Source organism: Xenopus tropicalis, chromosome 2, assembly GCF_000004195.4.
Source record: "Xenopus tropicalis strain Nigerian chromosome 2, UCB_Xtro_10.0, whole genome shotgun sequence".
In the NCBI taxonomy this organism is placed as follows: domain Eukaryota; kingdom Metazoa; phylum Chordata; class Amphibia; order Anura; family Pipidae; genus Xenopus; species Xenopus tropicalis.
In genome coordinates this window covers 76613795-76639383 of record NC_030678.2, presented here as the reverse complement: position 1 = coordinate 76639383, position 25589 = coordinate 76613795, and the positions used below count along the sequence as shown (strand labels likewise).

At 39.7% G+C, this 25589-nt stretch overlaps 1 protein-coding gene and 1 long non-coding RNA gene across 2 annotated transcripts; one reads left to right on the top strand and one right to left on the bottom strand.

The window, feature by feature from the left end:
• Positions 1-4312: 4312 nt before the first annotated feature.
• Positions 4313-21098, bottom strand: plcxd2 (phosphatidylinositol-specific phospholipase C, X domain containing 2). The gene is made up of 4 exons (XM_002940111.5): positions 20644-21098; positions 10931-11391; positions 8552-8793; positions 4313-6067 (listed from the first exon to the last, which is right to left on the bottom strand). The coding sequence occupies exons 1-4, from the start codon at positions 20726-20728 to the stop codon at positions 5908-5910; spliced, it is 948 nt and encodes a 315-aa protein (XP_002940157.1). The 5' UTR covers positions 20729-21098; the 3' UTR covers positions 4313-5907.
• Positions 21099-24382, top strand: LOC116408842. The gene is made up of 2 exons (XR_004221301.1): positions 21099-21289; positions 23849-24382. It is a non-coding gene; the product is annotated as an uncharacterized LOC116408842 (long non-coding RNA).
• Positions 24383-25589: the final 1207 nt, after the last annotated feature.

The window sequence follows — 25589 nt, the reverse complement described above, 5'->3', positions numbered from 1 at the left end:
ATAGCACGCTTTAGGAGTGTGACTTAGTTCAGGGCTATTTAGTATGAGCAGCTATACGCTCCCACATAGGAGAAATTAGAGGGTTTAGTACACCCAAGGCTCTGCTGCCTTACTGTAGGGACCGCAGTGTCAGACATAGGATTCAGGCTGTTATTAACCCCTGAGCCACCGTCACTGTAGGGATCCGGTCCAGATAAGGCAGACACTACCCTTGGGACTCCTGGCTATTCCCTATACCTATCTCCACAGTGGTGCCATACTATTACTGCTATCTGCAACTGCATTTGACAATTGTGTGCTATTCTACCTCAAAGCTGTGAGTATTAACCCTGCATATACTGTGTACCATCAATAAACCAAGTTCTAGTTCAATGCAAAAGAACCTCTGGCGTCCATAATTACTTATATACAAGTTGTGGCAGTGGAGAGGTGTAGTTCCGCAACACCTCTCAAGTGTAATTCTTCCGTTTTGCGAAGGCCCAGCCTGTGTGTTGGAGTCACATGTGCCCGTGCTCATACCTACTAGCCGGTACTGGCAAAAACTAGCCAGAATAGGGTTACATTATATATACAGTGTAACAATAAAGGTTTACTGATTTTTCCTTAGGTGAGTAGCAAGACAATCTGTAGACCTCCAAAGCTGCTAAAACTATAGTAACATCCTATCAACAGAGTTACATATAAAATAGGATGTTTAGGTGAAGTGAACTTTTTCTGCCTTCCTAATAGCCCACACTTTTTTTTTTTTTTTTGAAAGGGGTGGGGGCGCAGTTGCAGTTTGGGTTGATCTGCACACCTGACAATAGATATTAAAGGTGGGAGGTACCGGTGGCCACTTGATTCCTACAACTGAACTTAAACAAAACAGATGTTACTCAAACACATGTCCTAACCTGTAAGTCACCGTAACCCGCAATACAGATGCTATTTTGATGGCAAGCATCTAAAACGATGCAATTCACACTTCAAAATTTTCCAGTTCAACTGCATGCAATCCATGTCGATGTGCAACTGTATTAGTTATGTATTATGGAAAGAACACTGTGTTGCGGGTAAAAAACATGACTGGCATCCAAATTGCTCTTGAATTTGAGGTACTATATGTCCCTTATAACCCCCATATGGTCATGGAACTCCTCTATGACTTCTTATCCCCCTTTATTTAACAATATGCAATTCATTATTCCTCATATAATTTGCTAATAAGACAACCTCCATTCATATGCACTAGGGGTTATTGACCTATGGGTTGGCTTGATTCCACTGAATAATTTGAACTGTGCTTTCTCAACAATGCATTTCAGTTTTAGAAAATTGTATTTGAAAGGAAATAAATCATATTAAAAACAAATCTCGGATGTCAAGACTAACCTTTAGTCTTTGTCCCACACAAAAAATGAGCTAGACAGTCCTTTGGCATGTCTTCTCCAAAACATACTGAAATCTAGCTGAAACTAGGAAATTCATCCCTTGTGTGCTTCACCGCTGGACAGTGCTTGAATTCTGTCCATGTTCCTCAGTCCAACCAATGGGTGATGTGCCATTGGCTGGAGCACCAGAATGCCAGTGCAGTCAATTCTACGTTTCCATGGCACAGGTTAATCCAGGGAGACAAATTTGCCAGGATAATGCCAATCCCGGCAGCAGGGAAAGTTTAAATCCATTGTAGCAAACAAAAAAAAAAAACTTTTTCACAAACAATGTGTTCCTGAATAGGATTGGTGGTGCTTAATTATCCTGTCAATCACTCACCTACTTATTAGGGGTGGGGTTTCATTACTGTTTTAAGCTTTGTTTTTTCATTGTGTGGTTATCCTGACGAAGGGAGGGAGTGCCCCCCGAAACGTTGATTTTTTTTTGTGGTATGTTGGCATAATAAATGGGGTAAGCTCCCCAGCTGAAATTTTGCTTGAGTGCAGTCTCTATTTCTGCTTTGTTCTATGTGAAGTTTAAATCCATACCATCTTTCCATAACTGCAAATATGTTTGCTTTGGGGACACCTACTGGTCACATAAAATATTTCTCTTAACAATACTGTTTCTAGTATAATTTACATACAACATCATATTGTCGCAAATTTGGAATAAAGTGAACACAACATTATTGAAAAACGATGCATGGTATGAAAAGAAGATAAATATAAATGATAGTTTTGGCCCTAATTATCAAAACTCAAAATCATTTTGCTCTGTGAAGCTTGTTTATGTAAATACTGCTAAGTGCTTAAGTCTGAGATTAAGCTCAGCTTTGCAACAAAAGGTTCTTACAGGAGTCAAGCAAAGAATCTTCTGTTTGCTGGCTGTTCTCCTTAACCAGTGGGCCTGGAGAGGATCTGGCAAGTTATCTTTTATCATTGCCAGGTCTTCACTTTGCTTTTATTGGTCAGCCAATCAGAGGCAGATTTACCCTTATATAAAACCATCACTTCCTTGCCTGAGCATTAGCTTCTGGTAGCTGGAGCACTGTGGCTAGTCCCTGCTTAACAATATGGACAATGCCTTTCACAGGGTGTGGCTGAACAACCAATCAATTTGGGCATTGGGACTGTGGGGTATTTTAGATTTTACACATGGGTTTTTAATTATGCATATTTTTCTGTGGGTTGTTTCCTAGGCTACAGCATTGCATGTGTGCACTCCAGGTACTTATTTATCCTTGTAGTGCCACCTTGAAAAAAGTGTCATCCTCATAAAGTGCACACATATCTTGTTGCCACTGCTGCCACATGTGTTGTTGTAACTTTAACCTTTTAAGTCACAGCATTTGGAAAAAAAAATTCTAGGATAAAATGTTTCTTGTTCACATTCTATTTGTTCATTAGATTCCTTTTACTAACCATATCATACAATAGAAAATGTGAATAGAAACCAATCAGCCTGATAGCAAGGGGACTACAGAGAGTAATAAGGCTTACCATTTGAATTGTAGGGTCTGGTGTACTTGCCCAAGACCTTAAGCACAGGGAGCTGAAAACATAGGCGCATGCACCCACAAAACCTACACCAGGTCATAAAAGAGAAGTCTCTTCATTACAGGGGCATTCAGAAGAAACAGTGCTTTCTTGCATAACACATTTACATTGTGGAAGGCAGGATACCGTATAGAGTCAAACCCTGGAAACAATTGCACATTGACCTAGATTAGAACATACTGTATATACTCGAGTATAAGCCTAGTTTTTAAGCACCCAAAATGCGCTGAAAAAGTCACCCTCGGCTTATAATCGAGTTGGGTGCCATGGGTCCCCCCAGATTTGCACCCTCTGTCCTTTGTGTACAAATTAGGCCACCCGCAACCAGACCCTCCAGTTCCTATTGTTTTTGTTGACCCTCTTCTCCACTTACAGAGCTAGTTTACTGTTTTTCTTTGAAATAAATATTGAATAACATATACCCCACTGATGCCTCAATTAATGTAATTTTATTGGTATTTGATTATTGAAACTTAGCAGTAGCTGCTGCATTTCCCACCCTAGGCTTATACTCGAATCAATACGTTTTTCCAGTTTTCTTAGGTAAAATTAGGTACCTCGGCTTATATTCGGATCGGCTTATACTCGATTATATACGGTAAGTAGAGAGGATCTTGAAGGAAACTGCTTTATAGGGAAAAAGAAATCTGCCTTATTTAAAGCTCATACAATTAGTTTGGTTTGCTCTTTGTTGTTGAAGTGTGAGATATCCCTGTGCCTAGACTGAAATTGCTTTCCGACACTGTGAGGCTGTGTCTGCGAAAGGGCACAATACCAGGTATTAGAGCCAAAGGCATATTTATTTTTCCACTAAAGGAAATACCATATCTGTTTTTTTGTGTAGAATAAACGGTAAAGTCAATTTTTCACTGTTTTCTTTTTTGTTCAGTTACATTATCTTAAAGATCAAATATTGATGTGGCGATGTGACTTTTTCACACATTAGTCACACATTGAAAAGCTTTTTTTTTTTTCTCAGTTCCTTTAACACCAACTTTTGGGAAAATTTTTCAAACTCTACCCAGGGAATTTTTTTCCTGTAACTGTGTTAGGAGCGCATTTACAAGTGCAAGGGCAAATAATTGGAGTGGAATGCGAAACCGATGGTTTATTGACACAAAAATGTACAACCGTAGTTGTCCCCATACGTGCCACTAGAGACTTGCAGCATTCCCAGTGCATCCATTCTATGATAACCTGTGTGCAATTAAGCAACCTTTTTTTCAATAGTCGGTTATGTCCATGGATATTACTAACCTGTGCAAGCAAATGGGACACAAATGCTGTTCCTTATAATAGTTTATTTTTCTCCTCCACAATCAGTACAAAAGCCAAAAGGATTTCTTGATAATGTTTATTATCTCTTACATTTACAATAATTACAACAAAATATATAAAGCAGTTATAGCTTATTTGAAGGATTCATGAAAATATTGCACAGTGCAAAAGATCTGTTCATTATACATGGAAAGTGCTATCCAGTTACCTTATGGGCAAAATCAGGGATGGTTCAATAATAACTAGCTTATAGCTAGCTAGCTTCACAGAAGATAACTCTAGTGCTAAAAGATGCTGTTAATGCAAATATAGGGGTACTTTGCACAACAATTTAATTTGGTGTATTTTACTAATTTCTATGTCTAGAAAATAGCAACAGATACAAAGATACAATTTTCCTTGTTTTTAATTAACACATTTTATTTAAAAAGACCATACTATACTGGAACTCTACTGTTATGTACCTGATTGCTTTGCAAGCAGATATTCTTCCATTTGGCGATCTGCACAAATGGCTAAATTACTAAAGTGTTGGTCCTTAAAAAAAAAAAAAAAACAAGCAAGGGAGTGATGAGAGACCCCTCCTTTGCCTACACCTATCTATGCCTTTTCTATATACCAAGAAGTGGTACTGGCTCAGACAGAGATCCAGTGGAATTACAGGACAGTCTTTTAATGCTGTGCCCAAAGTGGCCATGCATGGAGAGATAGCTGGGCAGTCATTTATATATGTTTTTTAATTGGAGCAGAAGTCCCATTTTTATCGCACCACACATCATCATAAATTACATAAAAATAGTTATTAATACATTAGGTAAAGAGGGCCCTGCTGAACAGAACTTACTATCTGAAAGAAGAAGGGCTGTCTCAAACACAATGCGTGGGAATGGGCAACATCAGAAATAAGCAAAGTGAGAGATGTTGAATTGAGCATTGTGCTTGTCTTCTATCTTGGTATAACAAACAAAGCCCTGTGTGCTCTTTTGTGCAAGTATTCTAACACAGCTGGTGCAGGCAGTTTCCATTAAAACTAAGGACAGGCTCTTTAGTCGGGTTTGGGCGCTGATGTCAGAGTAGAGCTAAAATTAGACATAGTAACATTGCGGCCCTTTCTGATTATTCTATTCATAGTGGTAAGCATGGTAAATATGCCCCCAAAATCATACACTGGAGAAGACATACTAAATAACCTAAAATGGGTTTGTGGAATTCCAAGGGAAACTTATGTAAATTATAAATGTTTTATTTATTTTTGTGAATATTAGTTTTGACATCCTTGTGTTACTCAAATAGCCTTAGGATTTACAGTAGGGTGTTTTTGCAATATAAATAAAAACAATTTCTATTAACAAAGTTTTATTACATTATAATAAATAATATCAATATAAAAAATATCAATATTTTTTCTTTACCCTGTAAAAAAAAAAAAAAAAAACATGAGGCAAGACATAGTCAGATGATAGCAGATTAAGTAGTCAGGACACTAGGGTGCTTCTGGAAAGCATTAAGGTGCAATTACCTTAGTAAGCATTAGGGCAGGAACTCTGTGATGGAAGGGAGCTAAGAAGAATCCCATAATAGAAAAACATATAGTCTTTGTGTCTTCCAAACATTGGTATATAAGATATGCAGTGATTCCTACTTGGAGGAAAGTTCGTCATGAACTGCTTTCTTTGTTGGTTTTTAAAAGGAGGTAATTTAATCTGATGACTGTTTCTGCAAAGTCGACCAGTTCCACAAAGTCTGAGGTAATGATGTTAACTCCCATCACACCAGGTTTTTGCATTTTCACCCAATTCAAAATTACAGGCAGGTTTCTGGAAAAAAAATGTTGTTTTTGCACATTACTAAAGCAGATACCTGTACGTCTTCACTTATGGGCTGATATAGTATAAGACAGATTTCTGGCAGCTAAAATGAGAATTTCACTTACCTCTTATCGTAAATTCCATTTCTTCTAGTCCCGACATGTCAGTACGCATGGGCAGTATTGCCCCCACAGCTAGGAGGTAGGACCTATATACCAAAGCCAATCAAAATTAGCCCTTACCTATAAGACCATGTGACTTCCTCCTCACCACTGTTATACATTTGCCAAGCAATACAAGAAGCAAATAATTGGGATGGGAAACCCCGTACTGACATGTCGGGACTAGAAGAAATGGAATTTACGATAAGAGGTAAGTGAAATTCTCATTTTCTTCTTCGTCCCTTCCATGTCAGTACGCATGGGATCTACCAAGCCATGCCCCTAAAATATAAGGGGTGGGAACAATAATATCAACAGATGCTAAAAACAAATCAAGCATCACAAGAAAAAAACGGACCATTCCCGGCTACAAGAATCCTCTCAGGGACCAGAGGGATTTCCACACTACGGTTGCCATAAACATCCAAGCCCGGCTCGGGAGGATCCTCTGCCAACAAGAAGAAAATGGTCACAATCATAACTCTGACACTGGGCAGTTCACTGGTGTTACCAGCCCCGCAGCAACCGACCAGTTAACCACAACTCTGATGCATTATCCACTAGAGCTGTCTCTATGCCCCCAATCCTTAGCACTAACCTGGGGCCCTAGAAAAATAATTGTGACACACAAGCCTCTAGCTCCAAAGCACACCGGTATCAGCTTAAATTGGTGTTGACAGCCGTCAAACTCAACAACCCCCAGAGATCAGCCAAAGATAATCCAAGCACAGATCTGAAGCAACGAACAGTGAAAGGGCACACTAGCCATCAAGCCCCCCTATGGCACAAACAAGCTAGGGACTCCAGCCTGTAACAGAGCATGACAGGCTGAAACCCAACTTCCTACCACTCACTGTAGCTACCAACCTAACTGTGAAATCACAAAATGGTGAGGAGGGAGATCCTACCTCCTGTTCAGTAGGACAAAAAATAACAGTGGTGAGGAGGAAGTCACGTGGTCTTATAGGTAAGGGCTAATTTTGATTGGCTTTGGTATATAGGTCCTACCTCCTAGCTGTGGGGGCAATACTGCCCATGCGTACTGACATGGAAGGGACGAAGAAGAAATTTATTTTGCTATTTAACAAATTTCCTTACTCTTAAGAAACATTTTAACCACTTTTGACACATTTATTAAAGCAGAATGTGTTTGACTGCTTAAGGGTGAAGACACATTGAGCTACTAGTTGCAGCTACTTGTCACGGCTACAAAAATAGACAATTTTAATCGTTTACGGATAGTTGTCTCTACGTATGTTTTAGCAGAGGCAATTCTTAGTATTGTCTATGGCAGGGGATTTTCTGGCATTTAGTAGCCATGACAAATAACTGCTACTAAGTAGCTCCGTTTGTCCTCGCCCTTAAGCAGCAGCACTGAGCACTAACAACTATCCAAATCCTTGCTCTGCAATTTATCTCCAGGGAAGAATTTGGACACAGGAAATCATTGGAAATAGGAAATTATAGTTTTCTTTTTGCAAAGAATACAGTAAAAATGTCAGTAAATAATATATTATATCCACAGACATGCATTTGAGAGAAATGCCTGCATGTGCCATAACCACAGGGATTATCATTGACTTTTTATGGAGGAATTTTAAGTCACAGAAATTGCCAGAGAACTCCTCTTTTTCATGAGTCTAAAGACACTTGCATACCAGCTGAATGAGACTGGCCAAATGCAAGTACTGCCTTTGAGATCTGATTCAGTCTTTCAAACCACTACTGCATTATGATTCCATCCTAAAGGGCTTATTTACAATGATGTCACAATGCTAAGTACACTTTTCGGGCCCAAATTAGCATTTGTTTTTGCAAAATGCAGCATTTTGTCCAGAATTTGAGTGTGTTCATTGCATGTATAAAAGATGCACTAATACATGTGCAGGCTAAATGGCCAATATATTATGACCCCCTTTCATTTTAGAGCAATAGCAATTGCTTTAGTGTTTATAAATAAGCCCTTTGTTGGTGGGGACACCACAGATGTGGCCCGAGTATGGAAGTGAATACTAATTTGTATATTTAAGTTTCAGTACTAGCATCTATCTAATCAAGGACAGTTTAAATGTCAAAATATCTGTTTCTGTGAGAAAAAAAATGTTCTTGTGTCCAGAGTGATTAAATAAATAAAGGGAACAGATGAACTGGGAAAAATGTAATTCTATCTAAAAACTTCTAGGATATGTATAAACTTGTAACCTGATTTGAATCTATTCCTATCTTTACTTTGAGACACAAACCATTTCCTCTTTAATTAAAAATGTCCTGGTTGATTCTGGCTTTGTGCCCTGTATCAGTATATTATAATATTAATTAGTAATTTCTTTACCTATGAACAAGTGTATTTTTTAATCCAGATTTCAGTCCACGAACAATAGTCTTTACTCTTGGTGTCAGAATGGCTTGTGATACATGAAAAGTTCCACGCTTTGAGCGCTCTGTGAGAGTCGTTTCGAGAAACTGAATAAGCTTCTGAACATTTGTGGTGTTGGCCCAGGGTGCTGGCATCTTGTTACCCGACCAAAGATATAAATATTCATTCCATAAGTTGTAATGGTAGAAAATCAGAACCTAATTTGGGAACAGAAAAAACAAAGTTAAATTAAAATATTTTGATGGTGGCCTACAGTTTTCTGTGTATCATTTTAGGAAAATCCTACATGATTTCTTTTTTAAACCCATAGGCACACACCAAGGTCCCCATGTTTGTATAATTCACATTGGCTTTGACTGGTGACAATCAGAACACAATGCCCCAAAATATAGGTTTTAGCTTTTTCAACATGCCTCTGTATTGTTTGTACTATAACCAAAAACAATTATTAAAAAAAAAAAAAATTAGTAAACAAAAGTAAATATTTGTGGGTATGATGTCAGAGAAAAATGCAAAGATCACCTTAAAGTTCCATGACTCCTGCAGCCTCACACATTAGTATGGTTATGGAACTCCTATAGGTTAGGCTTATCCCCTATAAATTGGTGGACAGTCCCCCGTGTCCTCCTTCTGTAGAACAGCTAATGACTGATATATAAAATAAGTGCATAATGTCATGAACAGTATTATAACAGTTACTGTAAAACACATTGTGATGTATAAACATAAATAACTTGTCATGGGGCCTTATGATTAGATACACTAATAACTCTTTGGTGATCTTATACATAAAGATGAAATATTGTCGGTATTGACTGTTTGTGGCTTTACATAGTATGGCTAAATGCAACAGTTTTCAGGAACCATCCACTCACCCAAGAGGGAATCTATAACTACATAATAACAGGGTCCCCATGTGCAATAGCCCTATGTTAATTTGGATATGGAGTGCAAAAACATTTTTCAGGGCCATCCTCCCATCTAGGAAGACATCAGTTGTAGATGAAACTTTCAAGCAAGAAGGAAGCACTGCATAAATAAAACAAATCACTATAACATCCCATGTCAGACCTTAAGCCCAATATAAGGGTTCAATCTTAAGTAGAGAGAAAAGCAGCATAATAATATTTTTTGTTGGTTTCCCAAGACCAACCATGAGTGGTACAGCATATCTTTAGGTGGCAATTGCCAATATGGGGCAAATAGTTTCTTTACACTGTTGTCAATAGGAAGATAGGTGCGGTGTGTAGCATTCCCCATACCGCAAGAGGCAGCGATAATCAAAATACCCTGTTTTTCGCTGTACTTTCAAGAGAAATATACACTTTTCATCAACATGAACCAGATAAATAAGGGTTGTAATGAAAATCTTCATTTAAAAAAAATCCATATTTTTCCCCCACAAAGACCAGCGTTAATTTTTAAAGAGAGTTTATTATACAGGGGTTTTATCTGGGGGAAGGTCTTATTAGCTTTACCTCCTCCCACAATTGCTCTGAAGAAGTGGAACGAACAATAAATTGACAATATCGATATCGGGTAGCAAGTAACTTAAAAAAAAAAAATAATAATTACATTTGTGGTTATGGGGTAGTCAGTTCGGGGACCGCATCAACGAGTCGATGCGGTCCCCGATCAGACCGGATTTTCTAACCTGGCCGATCGAGATCTGGCCAATTTCAGGCCAGATATCGGTCAGCCAGGCCGCTCTGTTCTGCCCATACACGGGCCGATTAGCTGCCGAATCGGTCCAAGGGACCGATATCGGCAGCTATAGTCGGCCCGTGTATGGGGACCTTTACTGTTATATACTGTTTGGCACAGATAATAATCAAAACCATAGATATCTGTAACTAAAACAATAGGTACAATAAATCTGTGACACAAACCTTGTTTATCGAGCTCCTGTTAAACCCAGTTGTATTTAGCTCCTTTAAGGTGAAGACACACGGATCTACTTAGTAGCAGCTACTTGTCACGTCTACTATATCATCTGCCATAGACAATACTGAGAATTGCGTCTGCTAAAACACATGTAGAGACAGTTATCAGTAAATGATCAGCATTGTCCATTTCTGTAGCCATGACAAGTAGCTGCTACTAGTAGCTCCATGTGTCTTTACCCTTAAAGATCTGTGTTACTAATACTTGTCACCTTTTCCAAACAAGCTTATTCGCAAGAGTGCTTTGTTTATAGGCTCATGGCTTACAGGGCATCACTCTTTTCAACAGCTACAAGTGAACATGTCTGGGTTCTTACTAAAAGGATCTCCATATTTTAAAATGCTTGTGAGCTTTATATTGCATTATATTTGCAAACTCAGTAGTACTCACTTGATATTTTTTCCCCCATAAGTACTGAAGTGTTATATTTTCAACACAATCAGCTGTGCAAAGTTTGCTGCCAAACACTTCCTGCATCATGTTGACCAGGTACAGGTGATGTTCATGGTCCATTGCATAAAAGTGGTTAAAGTCCAACAAGACAATCTCTTTGTTGTGTTGCGTCAAGAACTTGTTGATCTCTTCTAAACCATCCCATACTTTTATTCCATACAAACCATGAATAAAGTAAATCTCTTTTCCAGCCTCCTCGGGTTTTGAAGAAACACGTAGATCGAAATAACGTATTCCTGATTCAAGTTGCTCTTTAAATGTTAAATTTTGGGTAACAGACCACTTCTTCATTAATCTCTTTACCAGAGAAATCTTTGCTATGCGTTTGATTGTTGCTGCTTGATCTGGTCCAACAGGAGATTTTTCATCAACCCAATAGCTAAATGAATCATGTGATCCTAAAACACAATAAAGTGTTAGGTTAGCAATGAAGATGGACTACAGCTGTATCAATAATTAAACACTGGTTTAAGGCCCTTTGTTTATGTCCCATGGGCATAAACAGGTTCCCAAAAGTGCCCGGGGGACTGTATGGGACCTGTCCTGATTTATTAAGACTCCAAAATTATTTGTATTAACTTGGCTATGAATATTTTTTACCTGGAGATGTAAATATCTACTAGGTCCAGTCAATTATACAAGGGCAGGGCAAACACAATATATTTGCTCAAGGATGACCGAAAAATAAGCCATGCTTCTTCTTTAGTCCAAAGTCATACAGCTGTATGCTGGGCACCCCTTGCTAAATTACATATTTGATTAAAAAGCAGAAAACATGAATCCATGTATTAAAACTTTTACATTCAACGTTAACCAACCTATGAAGGTTACTCAAAATGCTGATTAAGATTTTAATACTAAAGCATGCGCTCCCAACATCTGAGTATTTCTAAATAAGTATATCACATTATACAAGTCATTAGGTGTTCGGCGCAATCTGATTTGTTTTTTTATTGCTCAAAAAAAGCCCCAAAAAACTTGATGATGTAGTTTTGTATTAGAGTTTATTTGTAATTTTTACACTTAAATCCTGATTAAATTACAATTAAATCCTGAAAATGTGGTTTTATAGCAATTTTTTAAATACAGGTATGGGACCTGTTATTCAGAATGCTCGGGACCTGGGGTTTTCTGGATAAGGGAGCTTTCTGTAATTTGGATCTCCATAACTTAAGTCTGTTAAAAATTATTTAAATAGTGAATAAACCCAATTGGATTGTTTTGCCTCCAATAAGGATCAATTATATCTTAGTTAGAATCAAGTACAAGGTACTGTTTTATAATTACAGAGAAAAAGGAAATCATTTTTAAAAATTAGAATTACTTCCTTATAATGGAGTCTATGAGAGACGACCTTTCCGTAATTTGGAACTTTCTCGATACCGGGTTTGTGGATAAGGGATCCCATACCTGTACAGGATTTTTTGCGCTAAAAAGTTTGATTCAAGGAGAAGAAAAAAATAATAATTTTAATAAATCTGTCCATTAATTGGTAGCTTGTTCTAAAGCTAACACTGCTTTGCTGTCTGGCTCTGCTTTACAAAAGTATAATTCTCTTCTCTCTCTAGGTAAATCTATCTTTCATGTTAAAGGTTTTAATAGGATTTGTTTTAAATGGCTTATCCCCATTTATCTCTTAATCAACACTAAAGAAAGACATATGAGGGTTTTAACGCTAGTAGACTAGTGTACTATAGGATTTTCCTCTATTTCTGCTATAAAAAGAATTATCCCAGTAAGAAATACAATAGTTTGGTCTACTAAATCTTATGCATTGTAATACAGAATAAAAGCCTTGATTCTTAAAACAAAAATAAAATGGTTACATATCTGCTTATAAACTGGTATATTCTATAGACTTTTTTGATTAAAATGAATTGCAATCACACTCACAGAGAACATGTAAACTTGTAAAGTATCTTAATATGATACAAAAAACCAAAACAAATTATCTGTTTTTTGTATCAACATACACATGTAAATGTTCTTTCTTACGGTTAAAGCAACATAAGTACACATTTCCATCTATTATGTATTGGGATTGGGAAGCTTGGAGCAGTTCAGTTAAAACAGCCCTTATGTCTTCCAATCAAATTGAACAATGTGGGACGGATAGGATAGTAACTATGTCTGAGTTACATATCGTTTTCATAAAATATATATATCTTGAAACTGCCGTGGTATTGTTTTCTATTTGTTTTGGATTTGGGTACTGTAGCCTTCTTTTCTCAACATGTTGACAAGAGGCTCATCACAGAAAGAGAGCTCATCTCAGATAATGCTTACAAATTAATTTATTCCGAACTGAAAAAAATGGAAACATAGAAAACTGCACAAATGGTGAGTTAAATTTGTGGCAATTATTTTCCTCTTTGAAAATAAGCTTCAAATCACACATTGTGGCATATAAACTTATTTAAAATGGCCCTTGGATTCAGGTCATTAACAATCTTCAGTTGATCTTCTAATTAAAAGATTAAACTCTTAGAGCAAACCTCTTTGGTTACTCAAGCCACAAAGCTGACTGCATCACCACTTGGCATTAAGGAGTATCCATTTTGAGGAAACACAGGACAAAACAGTTTTGGTTTCCATACCCAAAACATTTAGTTACATATGTATAAACATATATATGTATATATATATGTGTGTTTATACATATAAAAGGGCTTAACCCAATGGGGGGGGGTGACAGATAATGTCAAATATTGCACAAACAACTACAAAGAAAGTTAAGGAAGGTTTTTTAAATCTAAGAGAGGAGTCAGAATATGAATTATAAAATTCCAATAAAATGCAGAATTCATAGGTCTTATTTTAAATAGGCTGGCTGCTAAATAATAAACACAAATATAAATAATAAACACAAATATTGAATACATATAAACAAAGCTAATCTCTTAAAGGAGAAGGAAAGGCTAAGTCACTTGGGGGTGCTAAAATGTTAAGCACCCCCAAGTGACTTTAATCGCTTACCTCGCACCCCGGGGTACCTGGAGCGATGCGCTTCCTCCTTCCGCCTGCGTTTCGCTAAGACTTACAAATAGGCGCATGCGCAGTAGAGTGAAAAACCGACTTCTCTGTTAAAGATCGGCTTTTCACTCTACTGCGCATGCGCGCGCTCACAAAGCAGGAAGGAGGAAGCGCTGCAGCTACCCCGGGCTGGTGCTGTTCTCTCCGTACAGGGGCACCAGCCCGGGGTAAAAGGTATGCGATTCAAGTCACTTGGGGGTGCCTAACATTTTGGCACCCCCAAGTGACTTTGCCTTTCCTTCTCCTTTAATATGGGAGAACACATATGCCATGTACTGGTGGAGTTGCAGAGGTTGGTTGGATGCATATTCTGGGTGTTCCATCTCTACATATTGTAAGTAAGTATAGAAACACAATACACTATAAAGTATACACTATACATCATAATACTTACCCCTCAAACTAGTCTGCTGAAGACAAAGTTCACCAGGACTAGTTTTAGATGAATATGTGAGCTTTTAACAATGGAACAGGCAAAAGGAAGAAGACAAAACCCGCTAGAACTCTCCTATTGAAGGGAGAGGAGAGAATTGTTCTTTGATTTCATTGTTGCCAGCCTCCATCTTAGTCCATGTCACTTCTGGTTGCTTCCTTAGATCACTGTGATCAGCAGCCCAAACATGAGCACTGGAAGCTAAAGATGAAAGGTGGGCCAGCTTCCAGTGTACATGACTTGGACTATTACAGAGAACCAATCAAGCAGGCAGCCATACGCAATGTTGCCAATCTCACTGTAATAGGAGGCATAGTAAGGATTTTAACATTCTCAATTAAATAGTTTAGGGCAGAGATAATAGTTTGCCCCAGTGATTGAGGAATGTTGTCACTTGTACAGTATCACTTTCCAATTTGACAGCAGCACAATTTTAATTCAAGAACTGGGGAGATGCTTTCCCTTCCTGCTGCACTACCAAATGGAATGGTGCCTTAGTCCACTGGAACTCAAGAGAAAGTATTTACAATAAACTTTAAGCTAAAGGTTTGACAGTAACACCCCCTTTGATGTTGCTCCCAGAGGCTACAATGTAGGTGCCTATTTTTGGGAACTAGCAACAAACAGATCAGGAAAAGTGGTTTTCTTTAAAGTTATTTACGCCTACTAGGATGCCTCTGGTAAACTTTAGGCAAGACCCCAGCAGTTTTACATTAGGGGCAATGTTCCTTCTAATTCATTTTAGTCTGTGTGCACAAAACAAATATTTTGTGCAACTTTTAAGGACCAGAGTACAAACGTGTGCGCAGCCCCCCCCAAGTGACTTTAATCACTTACCTTGTACCCCGGTGTCCCTGTTCGGAGAAAACAGCACCAGCCTGGGGTACCTGTAGCATAGCACTTTCTCCTTCCTGCTTCCCTTTCCGAAAATGCCAGCGGTCGGCGCATGCGCAGTAGAGTGAAAAGTCGACTTTTCTGTTATAGTTCGGCTTTTCACTCTACTGCACATGTGCGCGCAGGGAACCTGGAAGGAGGAAGCGATCGCTGCTACCCCGGGTTGGTGCTGTTCTCTCTGAACAGGGGCACCAGCCCGGGGTAAAAGGTAGGCGATTAATTGTTCTTTGATTTCATTGTTGCCAGCCTCCATCTTAGTCCATGTCACTTCTGGTTGCTTCCTTAGATCACTGTGATCAGCAGCCCAAACATGAGCACTGGAAGCTAAAGATGAAAGGTGGGCCAGCTTCCAGTGTGCATGACTTGGACTATTACAGAGAACCAATCAAGCAGGCAGCCATACGCAATGTTGCCAATCTCACTGTAATAGGAGGCATAGTAAGGATTTTAACATTCTCAATTAAATAGTTTAGGGCAGAGATAGTTTGCCCCAGTGATTGAGGAATGTTGTCACTTGTACAGTATCACTTTCCAATTTGACAGCAGCACAATTTTAATTCAAGAACTGGGGAGATGCTTTCCCTTCCTGCTGCACTACCAAATGGAATGGTGCCTTAGTCCACTGGAACTCAAGAGAAAGTATTTACAATAAACTTTAAGCTAAAGGTTTGACAGTAACACCCCCTTTGATGTTGCTCCCAGAGGCTACAATGTAGGTGCCTATTTTTAAACTTCTGATTGGGAGGCGTTTGATAAAGACAGGTGTCTTTATTTCTTTTGTGTGTTACACAAGAATGGCACTATAATAAAGCTATGTAATGCAGTATAGAGAGGGAGCACTGCATAAAGTAATGTAGACATAAAAGAAAATGTATTTAATATTGGACTTTCCCATTATTCCTATCAAGATATGGAAAATGCCATAACAGCTACAATATAACTTTTATCGATTTCTAATTAAAACAAGCTACATGAAATTCATGTGGGTGGAATAAACCAAATAGTGCTAAAAAATTGCAAATCCCTTGTGTGGTTTTGCCAACACAAGATATATAAAGCTTATGAAAAGAGTATTTTCAGACCCATCCTACTCACTTACCCAAGAGGGCAAGTGGCTTTCTTATAGTGACACTAAGCACAGGACTTTAACCTGAGGCTATTTATTGTAGTGAATAGTGCACAAATTATTTTATAACAACCAACTATGCCAATCTTTATAAAAAAAAATTGGGAGGAAAATTACCAGCCATGAATCCAACAGAATAATGAACATGCTTATGACTGTACTTTAAAATATTTTATAAACTAATAAAATGACTGAGTAATAATATTGGTATGCAAGGAATAATTAAAAAATGCAGAGTGACAAAGATAATTACTATGATAATTATAACCTGTAGGTTACCTGAAGAAACATATTGATGCACCTGCATAATTTGAAAAACAAAAAGACTTCTTTAATTCATCTCCAATTGTGTTTAACACTGCTAAATTCCTGTATTCAAAAGAACCAGCAGGACAGGTTGTTATAGTGTTTGATGTCAGAATGCCAGTCTGGTGAAACATATCAGTAACTAATCAGTCCAGGCCAAACAATGTAGTCAACAACAACTTTCAGTTTTTCGAAGTCGCACAAAGTATCCTCATACAAGCAACTCTGCGTGACTTCGGAAACCAAAGTGATGCGAAGGGCTTTCCACCGGCGACTTCTATTGTTGCCGGTTGAAACTCTTTTCGGAGTGGTTACTTGTAAAGATCTATCACAGGCAAGTTACTCGCTCCGTGGGTTCTTACATTCATCCAAGTCATTAAAGTGGGTATCTAGTAGTAAGTCTAAATCAACTTTCTGTTAAATCATTTAACAAAATGTTTGAAGCTGATCTATATCAGAAGCACAACATAAATGTTCACAGAAGCGCAAGAGGATCAAAAGTATTAAACCAAGTTAATCCCAGTGGATCTGAATGATGAGGGCAGTTCTGAGAAGTATTACACTATGATGCACAGCAAAAGATATAAATAGGATTAACTTAACCCTTGTCATTTATAGCTGTGTTTAGGGCAAACACGCGTTTTCTTGCCATAGTCCTTAAAGGCTACCAGTTCTTAAAAATATTCTCAAATGTTCAGGTGAGAATATTATAGAATATGAGAAATCTGTTAAGTGGTCATATGTGTGATGTGCTGGGAACTAGCAACAAACAGATCAGGAAAAGTGGTTTTCTTTAAAGTTATTTACGCCTACTAGGATGTCTGTGGTAAACTTTAGGCAAGACCCCAGCAGTTTTACATTAGGGGCAATGTTCCCTCTAATTCATTTTAGTCTGTGTGCACAAAACAAATATTTTGTGCAACTTTTAAGGACCAGAGTACAAACGTGTGCGCAGCCCCCCCCAAGTGACTTTAATCACTTACCTTGTACCCCGGTGTCCCTGTTCGGAGAAAACAGCACCAGCCTGGGATACCTGTAGCGTAGCACTTTCTCCTTCCTGCTTCCCTTTCCGAAAATGCCAGCGGTCGGCGCATGCGCAGTAGAGTGAAAAGTCGACTTTTCTGTTATAGTTCGGCTTTTCACTCTACTGCACATGCGCAGGGAACCTGGAAGGAGGAAGCGATCGTTGCTACCCCGGGTTGGTGCTGTTCTCTCTGAGCAGGGGCACCAGCCCGGGGTAAAAGGTAGGCGATTAAAGTCACTTGGGGGTGCCTAACATTTTGGCACCTCCAAGTGACTTTGCCTTTCTTTCTCCTTTAAAAAAAATGTTTAAATCAGGTTACTTATTTTTGCATACACAGCACAGACACAATTTTCCCAGTGAGTGGATACAATTGGGATAATGTAATGTCAGGAGCAAAGGTTGCTACAGTTCTTATCACCTATAGCAACCAATTAGCAGGTAGCATTTCTAATAACTTGTTTAAAGGAGAAGGAAAGGCTAGTAAAGAGTTAATCTCAAGCTGCAGGCATACCTTCAGTTCTCTCAATTTCACCTGTTCAGAAGATCAGAAGCCGAACAGGAAAAAAAAACCCTGAGCTGGGTAGAGAAGATTCCCATAATGCAACGCTCCTGCACAGACACTACGACCAGATCCTTAGCTTGCACATGCGCACACATCAGGTGCGTCTGGTTGCTATGGCGACGCAGAAGAGACGCAGCCGGCAGGAGCCAGAAGTGGTGAGGGGGGGGGGACTGGTTTTGTGCTTTTCAGTGCTTTTCAACAATACCCCCATAAGTGCTATATTCTGCGCCATGCACACCCGGCAGGCGGCAGATGCGGGGATCGGTTTGGCGGTTGTGCTTTTCAGCCATACCCCATACAGACATGCTGGACAAGATGGCGGCGCGTTCACTGAAACAAGTATATGTGTATCTCTGTACCATTTAATAGTGTGCTTAATAGATTTTGACTTTCCTTGTCCTTTAAAAGCTAGCATCTTATTGGTTGCTATGGGTTACTGCTCTGGGTAAACTTTGTGCCTTTTATTACATATGGGGGTTAGATTGCATTCTTTAAAGGAGGACTAACCTGAAACATTTCTGCTGTATAGTAGAAACCTATGTTGCCATAGTTTTATGGTATCTCTCTGTATAGGCTATGAGCAAATGTATGGGATTTTTCTGCAGAATTGTGCTTAGTACAGGGAAATACTTTATGCTGCCATAGTTTTATGTTTTTTCTCTGTACAAGCTATAAGCAAACTTAGGGGGCTCTTACTGCAGAATTGAGGTTCAGAAACACAATAAATTAATTTACAATCCTGACATTACCAATTACATTGTATTCTGGAATAATAATCCATAGCAAGCAATTTTAAAATTTGCTTTGATTGGCCAATTAGAGTAAGACTAATGATTGCACACAGTATAGTTTACATCCCACCATAGAGTAGAAAGGAAAAGGTAGAAAATTATTTTCTTCACAACGCTTACTGTGTGTTCACATAAAAAGTTTTGCACTCCTTTAGGAGGAACATTGATTAGGAGCCAAATGTCAAAGGATGATCATGTACCACTAGAATGTTATAAGTAAAGCCAGAAACAGTGGCACATAATGTTTAAGTACACATAGGGGCCCATTTATCAATGTACGCATTTTGATTGTGTTAAAGTACGACTTGCGAAAATTTGTATACTTAACGAAAATTTCTGATGTGCGGAAATATTATGAGCGTTACGATATGAAAATATTGTGGTACGATCCGAAAGTTACGAAATTTTCGTATCCAAACGATGGTAAATGGCACAAAAACCTTTCTGACTTTGAACCTTCTGTGCATGATTTTGAAAGCCTCCCATAGGGCTCAATGGCACTCTGCAGCTCCAACCTGGCCCAAGGAAAGTCTCCCATAGGGCTCAATGGCACTCTGCAGCTCCAACCCGGCCCAAGGAAAGTCTCCCATAGGGCTCAATGGCACTCTGCAGCTCCAACCTGGCCCAAGGAAAGTCTCCCATAGGGCTCAATGGCACTCTGCAGCTCCAACCTGGCCCAAGGAAAGTCTCCCATAGGGCTCAATGGCACTCTGCAGCTCCAACCTGGCCCAAGGAAAGTCACGATACAGAAGCTTGAATAAATTACAAAACTTTCATACTCGTTGCGACAAATACGATTTTGTCTCACAAATTGTCGCAAAGTACGAAAAAGTTGCGGAAATTAATGAAAATATCATAGAAAATACGTACAGTATTTTCATACAGTGATACTCCCTGTGTGCAGTGCTGTAAATGGATTTGAGCACTGACTACCTGCCATAAACACTAGTGCCCGAGGCTTCAAAAAGGAATGAGCACATCATTCCCTGCCAGAAACTAAACCTAGAGCTAAATCCAAACCAGAAAAACCCCAGGACCCCACAGGAAAACTTTTTGGAAGCTCTAAACCTTCCTAATGCCGCGACCCTTTAATACAGTTCCTCATGTTGTGGTGACCCCCAACCATAAAATTATTCCTAAGACCATCGGAAATATGTGTTTTCTGATGATCTTAGGCGACCCCTGTGAAAGGGTTGTTCGACCCCCAAAGGGATCCCGATCCACAGGTTGAGAACCGCTGCCCTAAACATTTAGGAGGGTGACCTGTTGGCCAGAAGTCCTTCTGAAATGCATTCCCAGCCTAACAGAGGTAAGCACATGGGAACAAGGACACGTCGTTTGTTACTTTCGACAGCCCTAAGGTAAATTACAGCACTAGACCAGCTTCAGAATAGAGTGTAAGCTGCGTGTATCAAGAAGTCTTCATTGGCAACTCCCATAAAGGCTGAAAGACATATAAACAATGTATGAGCCGTACGTACCTGGTATGGCAAGATTGGCCAGAGGTAGCGAGCTAAGGGATGTAGGAAGGGACCCCATCCAGTCCTGATTGCACTTTCCAGCCATTCCTATCACTTGTGTGCCTTTGGTCTCTTCCCATTCGAACCTTTAGCACTTTGGGATCCCGGCACGGATTGCGCACACCTATGTGCTCTACATTATGACGCGTCCCAGCTCCAGCCTGACCGCATTCCTCTAGTGGGTAGCTATTCAGTCGGGCCGGTTATGCCAGGCACCCATTCCTCCCTGGTTCCTTTCTGTCATGTTTCCGCATTTCGAGGACACAAGTGACAGCTCAGGACACTGGAAGCCAGTAAGCGCCTTATCCGCCAGCTGCTGAGTAAGCGGCGCTCTAATCACCCAGTGAGAAGGAGATCACGTCAGTCCAGCCCCACCCCCTGTGGGGACTGACCTGTAACAACTGGGAAACACCGGAGCATTGCCCTCAACAGCCGTTTCTTTTTAGCATGGTCTGCTCTTGGAGGACAGACCTCTGTAACTGAATTCTAGAACCCTTATAATTTGTTCCTGTAACAGTGCCTGTTAATAGTTTTAGTATTTCCATTTATTGGTATTCTTATAGACCCATCAGAATTGCCTTAAAAAGATACTGTCCTGATTTTTATGGTATGGAATACTTTTTATTTCTAAATTACACTAACACCGCTTTAAAATTTTATTCTTGAACCAACAAATGTAATATTGGCGTATAGGCGCCATGTCAGTGCATTGTGCCTGAATCTTTCAGAAAGAGCCAGTGCTACACATTAGATTAGGCAGAAGAGGCACCTGCCTGGGGCGCAACAGTGGGTGGGTGCCAGGTAGATACCTCTTCCCTATTTATGTACCCTGTACCCACCAAGGGACCTAGGTGGGGCACAGGCCCGGATTTGCGGAGAGGCCGCAAAGGCCCGGGCCTAGGGCGGCACAAATTTGGGGGCGGCATGCCGCCCCGCCGCACCGCAATCTAAAGCTTTTTCACCCATACGGAGCAGTGGGGACCTCTCCCCAACTGCTCCGTATGCGAATGCTTACACGCTGTATCGATCGCGCATGCGTGCGGGGAATGCCGATGGTGCGTTTGCGCATGCGCGGAGCAAGACGGACTGGGGCGGCCTTGGGGTGGCGGGATTACAAATCCGGCCCTGGTGGGGCAGCATTGGAGAGCCGGCTCAGGGTCCAGAAATGCCCCTGGTCCCAAGCCAGAGTTGGATTTCTTACTATTGAGTGTTAAGGTGGCCATACACGCACCGATATTATCGTACGAAACCTCGTTTCGTACGATAATCGGTGCGTGTATGGCATGTCAGCGAGCCGACCGATATCGCAGGAAGCTGCTGAAATCGGTCGGCTCGCCGATCGGCCAAGTTAGAAAATTTTGATCGGGCGCCATAGAAGGCGCCTGACCAAAATTCTCCCTTCAGAGCTGAATCGGCAGAAGGAGGTAGAAATCCTATTGTTTCTACCTCCTTACCTGCCGATTCAGCCCTGAATGGTGTGTGGCGGATCTGACGATGTTTCGTGCGACCGACGGTCGTACGAAACATCGTGAGATCGCCACGTGTATGGCCAGCTTTATTCTGGAAGCTGCTATCTTACTACCTTCCCATTGTTCTGCTGATCGACTGCTGGGAGGGGGGTGATATCACTCCAACTTGCAGTTCAGCAGTAAAGTGTGACTGAAGTTTACCAAAGCACAGGTCACATGGCTATAGCACCCTGGGAAATGAAGAATATGTCTAGCCCCATGTGAAATTTAAAAATTAAATATAAAAAAAAAATCTGTGTTTTTTCCTTTAATCCTAACTTCAATTATATACAGATTTGTGAAAAATTGATTTATATTTTTGCTTAGAGTTTTGTCAATGCTTTAAAAATGAAAAAGACCAGTTGTGGGCAGCTGTTGTTTTCAAAGATGGCACGCGAAGATCTTAAAGGAACAGGAACACCAAAAAATTAAAGTGTATAAAAGTAATTATAATATAATGTACTGCTGCCCTGCATTGGTACAACTGGTGTGTTTGCCTCAGAAACACTAATATAGTTTATATAAATAATCCTGCTGTGTAGCCATTGGGCAGCCCTTCAAAGGAGAAAAGGCACAGGTTACCTAGCAGAAAACAGATAAAACACTATTGTATCCTACAGGGGTTATCTGCTATGGAACCTGTGCCCTTTCTCCTTTTTTCCAGCTTGAACGGCTGCCCCCGTGGCTACACAGCAGCTTAATTATACAAACTCTAGTAGCATTTCTGTAGCAAACACACAACATTTACCAGTGCAGGGCAACTGTACATTACATTTCATTTACTTTTTAAAAAAAGTCATTTTTTGGTGTTACTGTTCCTTAAATTTTTAGAAAATGTCTCACAAGGTTTATGCAGTGCGCAGTGCTCTACAGAACAAAGCCAGTCAATTTTACTTGTGCACAAATGTTGGCATGTCGACTAAGAGAAGAGAGCAATTGTTTTTTTAATAGCTGTGGATTTATTAAATCTATAAACTATACTGTGAGCAATCATTAGTCTTACTCTAGTTGGCCTATCAAAGCAAATTGTATTATTCCAGAATACAATTAGTCCAGCTTTATGAACCTCAATTCTGCAGTAAGAGCCCCCTAAGTTTGCTCATAGCAAAACAGAGAAACCATAAAAATGTGGCAGCATAGGTTTTCACTATAGAGCAGGAATGTTTCAGGTTAGTTCTCCTTTAAAGAATGCTATCTATGTGTCCACTCATTGGGAAAATTGTGCCTGTGCTGTGTATGCAAAAAGTAATAAAAAAAATAAGTAATAAATAAACATTTTTATTATGCACATGAGTATCCATGATGCTGCGCACATATTTGTACACTGGTCCCTAAATTTGCACAAAATAATTTTTTTGCGCACACAGGCTAACATTGCACAGTATTCTTCTGTTTATGTATTATTCACTAATAGGCAGTCAAGCACATTACATATCCCAGCTATATAATTTTCAGATGACTGATATTAGCCATGTTTTCTTATTGGTCAGGCTCTCTGTCTTCCTAATTATTTGACATTTTATTGATGACAGGTGCACTGCTTGGTGGGTTAGCGCCACACCAATTATATTATTACCTCTAACCCTGGGATCAAGTAAGCGTAACAACTAGGGGCAGATTCACTAAAACTCCATAATTTCTATTTTTTATTTTCCCAGATACCTAATTTTCCTAAAAAAGAGTCGCTGTGGAAAAAGTTGCTGTGAGAAAAGTCCTAAAAATCCTCAACTTTTTAGAATTGTCACCACAAAAACACAGACTTGAAATCCTGTGAAATCTCCGAGACAAGAGAAAGAACTTCAAAGAAAGCGAAGAGACCTCTTCCATTGACTTCTACATGAACTCAGCAAGTTTAATCTGGCTTATTCAGATTTTTAGTGGTTCAGAAGCATAGTAAATCTCTGAAAAGTTGCAGTGTTTTTTCGTAGCCTAATAAAAATGTACAGGTGGTACTAAATACTATTCTATGGGCCCTCACCTTTTATCTGTAGAGACACTAAATATATCTACACTTCTCATTTTGGTTTCCTGTCAGCATGAACTGTGGTATCTGTTTTCTTGTATATGTTTGAATTTAGACTGGGCTATCTTCAGATAATTTTTTTAAGCTTTCATGTATAAGTGCAAACCTATGTAAGTTTGTTTATTTTCTGTATTCTTTATGTCAATGAAATTGGTAATTTTGTTCCATACAGCTCCTTTGTTTCAATATATTGCAATATCACATGGGATAATTTTGATTATATGTATCTTTTCACCACATGAATGTTTATACCTAATTAAAAGTTTTAAAATTTTCTTCTTTGAAGATGTAAAGAAGAAAAGTTTGCTGCATGAGATAAGTTTTACAGCGGAACTGGATGGGTAGGTAATTTTTGGTGCTTTGTTGTCTATGGGAGAGGTGATTTCCTGTTGGCAACAAAACACCCTGTCTGCCATCACTAGGCTTGCCTTCATTTTGTCAGGTTTTTACCTTTTGGGTGAAGACACACGGAGCTACTTAGTAGCAGCTACTTGTCACGGCTACAAAACACCAGAAAATACCCTGCCATAGACATTACAGAGAATTGCTTCTGCTAAACACACGAAGAGCCAATTATCAGTAAATGATCAGCATTGTCAATTTTGTAGCCGTGAAAATAGCTGCTACTAGCAGCTCTGTGTGTCTTCACCCTCTGAAATAGGAGGGGGGACAGTAACCAAAAAGGGGTTATCTATTATATAAAAGGAGCAGACTGAGGAAGTAAAGGGATGAGGTTATGATGCAACTAGATGGAGCTATGACATAGGTTGCTGAAGTGGGTGGAGAACTGGTGAGGAGGCTGAGTTAAGGATGGGATGGGGGGTGGAAAGGGAAGACGGTTTGGGGTGCATCGGAGCTGGAGTACATTGCCAGGAAATTTGTAACACTGGCCCTAGCCTCGGCCAGGTGGCAACCCTAGCCTTGACCCTTAAATAAGAAGAGGTTTATTTTTTGTAGACACATGGCCAATTACAAGCAGGATATAGTCAGCTCTAACTAGCTTGCCTTTAGCAAAACAATTATACAGCTAAGGGTGATCCCTGCCCCTGTGCCACCATGAGGTGGCCTTCTTGATGCTGCCCCTCCATGCCTCTCCATCCTTAACTTTTTAGTGTTGGAGCGGGTCAAGACGGGGCTGCATAGCTCATTCAAAGGGTGCAACTGCACTCCCTGACTAGAAGAGCCAAAATTCTGATTTTAAAAGGCAATTTTAGCTCTTAGGGCAAGGACACAGACAAAGCGTACATCCGCTTTTCTCAGCCCTGGGAAACGCGAAAGCGAACATTTTCCAGGCCTACCTCAGATCCGCTCAGCTGTGTGCCCACACTCGGGCAGTTGCCATAGCCTTTAGTGCACGCACATAGAGGAGCGTACGG

Coding starts and splice junctions, on each gene's coding strand:
- plcxd2 (XM_002940111.5), bottom strand. CDS start 20,728: ATGGCTGGAAAGTGCAATCAGGACTGGATGGGGTCCCTTCCTACATCC. Junction 8,794..10,930: donor TATGGGGGAAAAAATATCAA/GTGAGTACTACT, acceptor TTCCCAAATTAG/GTTCTGATTTTCTACCATTA. Junction 6,068..8,551: donor AAAAATACACTTGTTCATAG/GTAAAGAAATTA, acceptor TTTTTTTTCCAG/AAACCTGCCTGTAATTTTGA.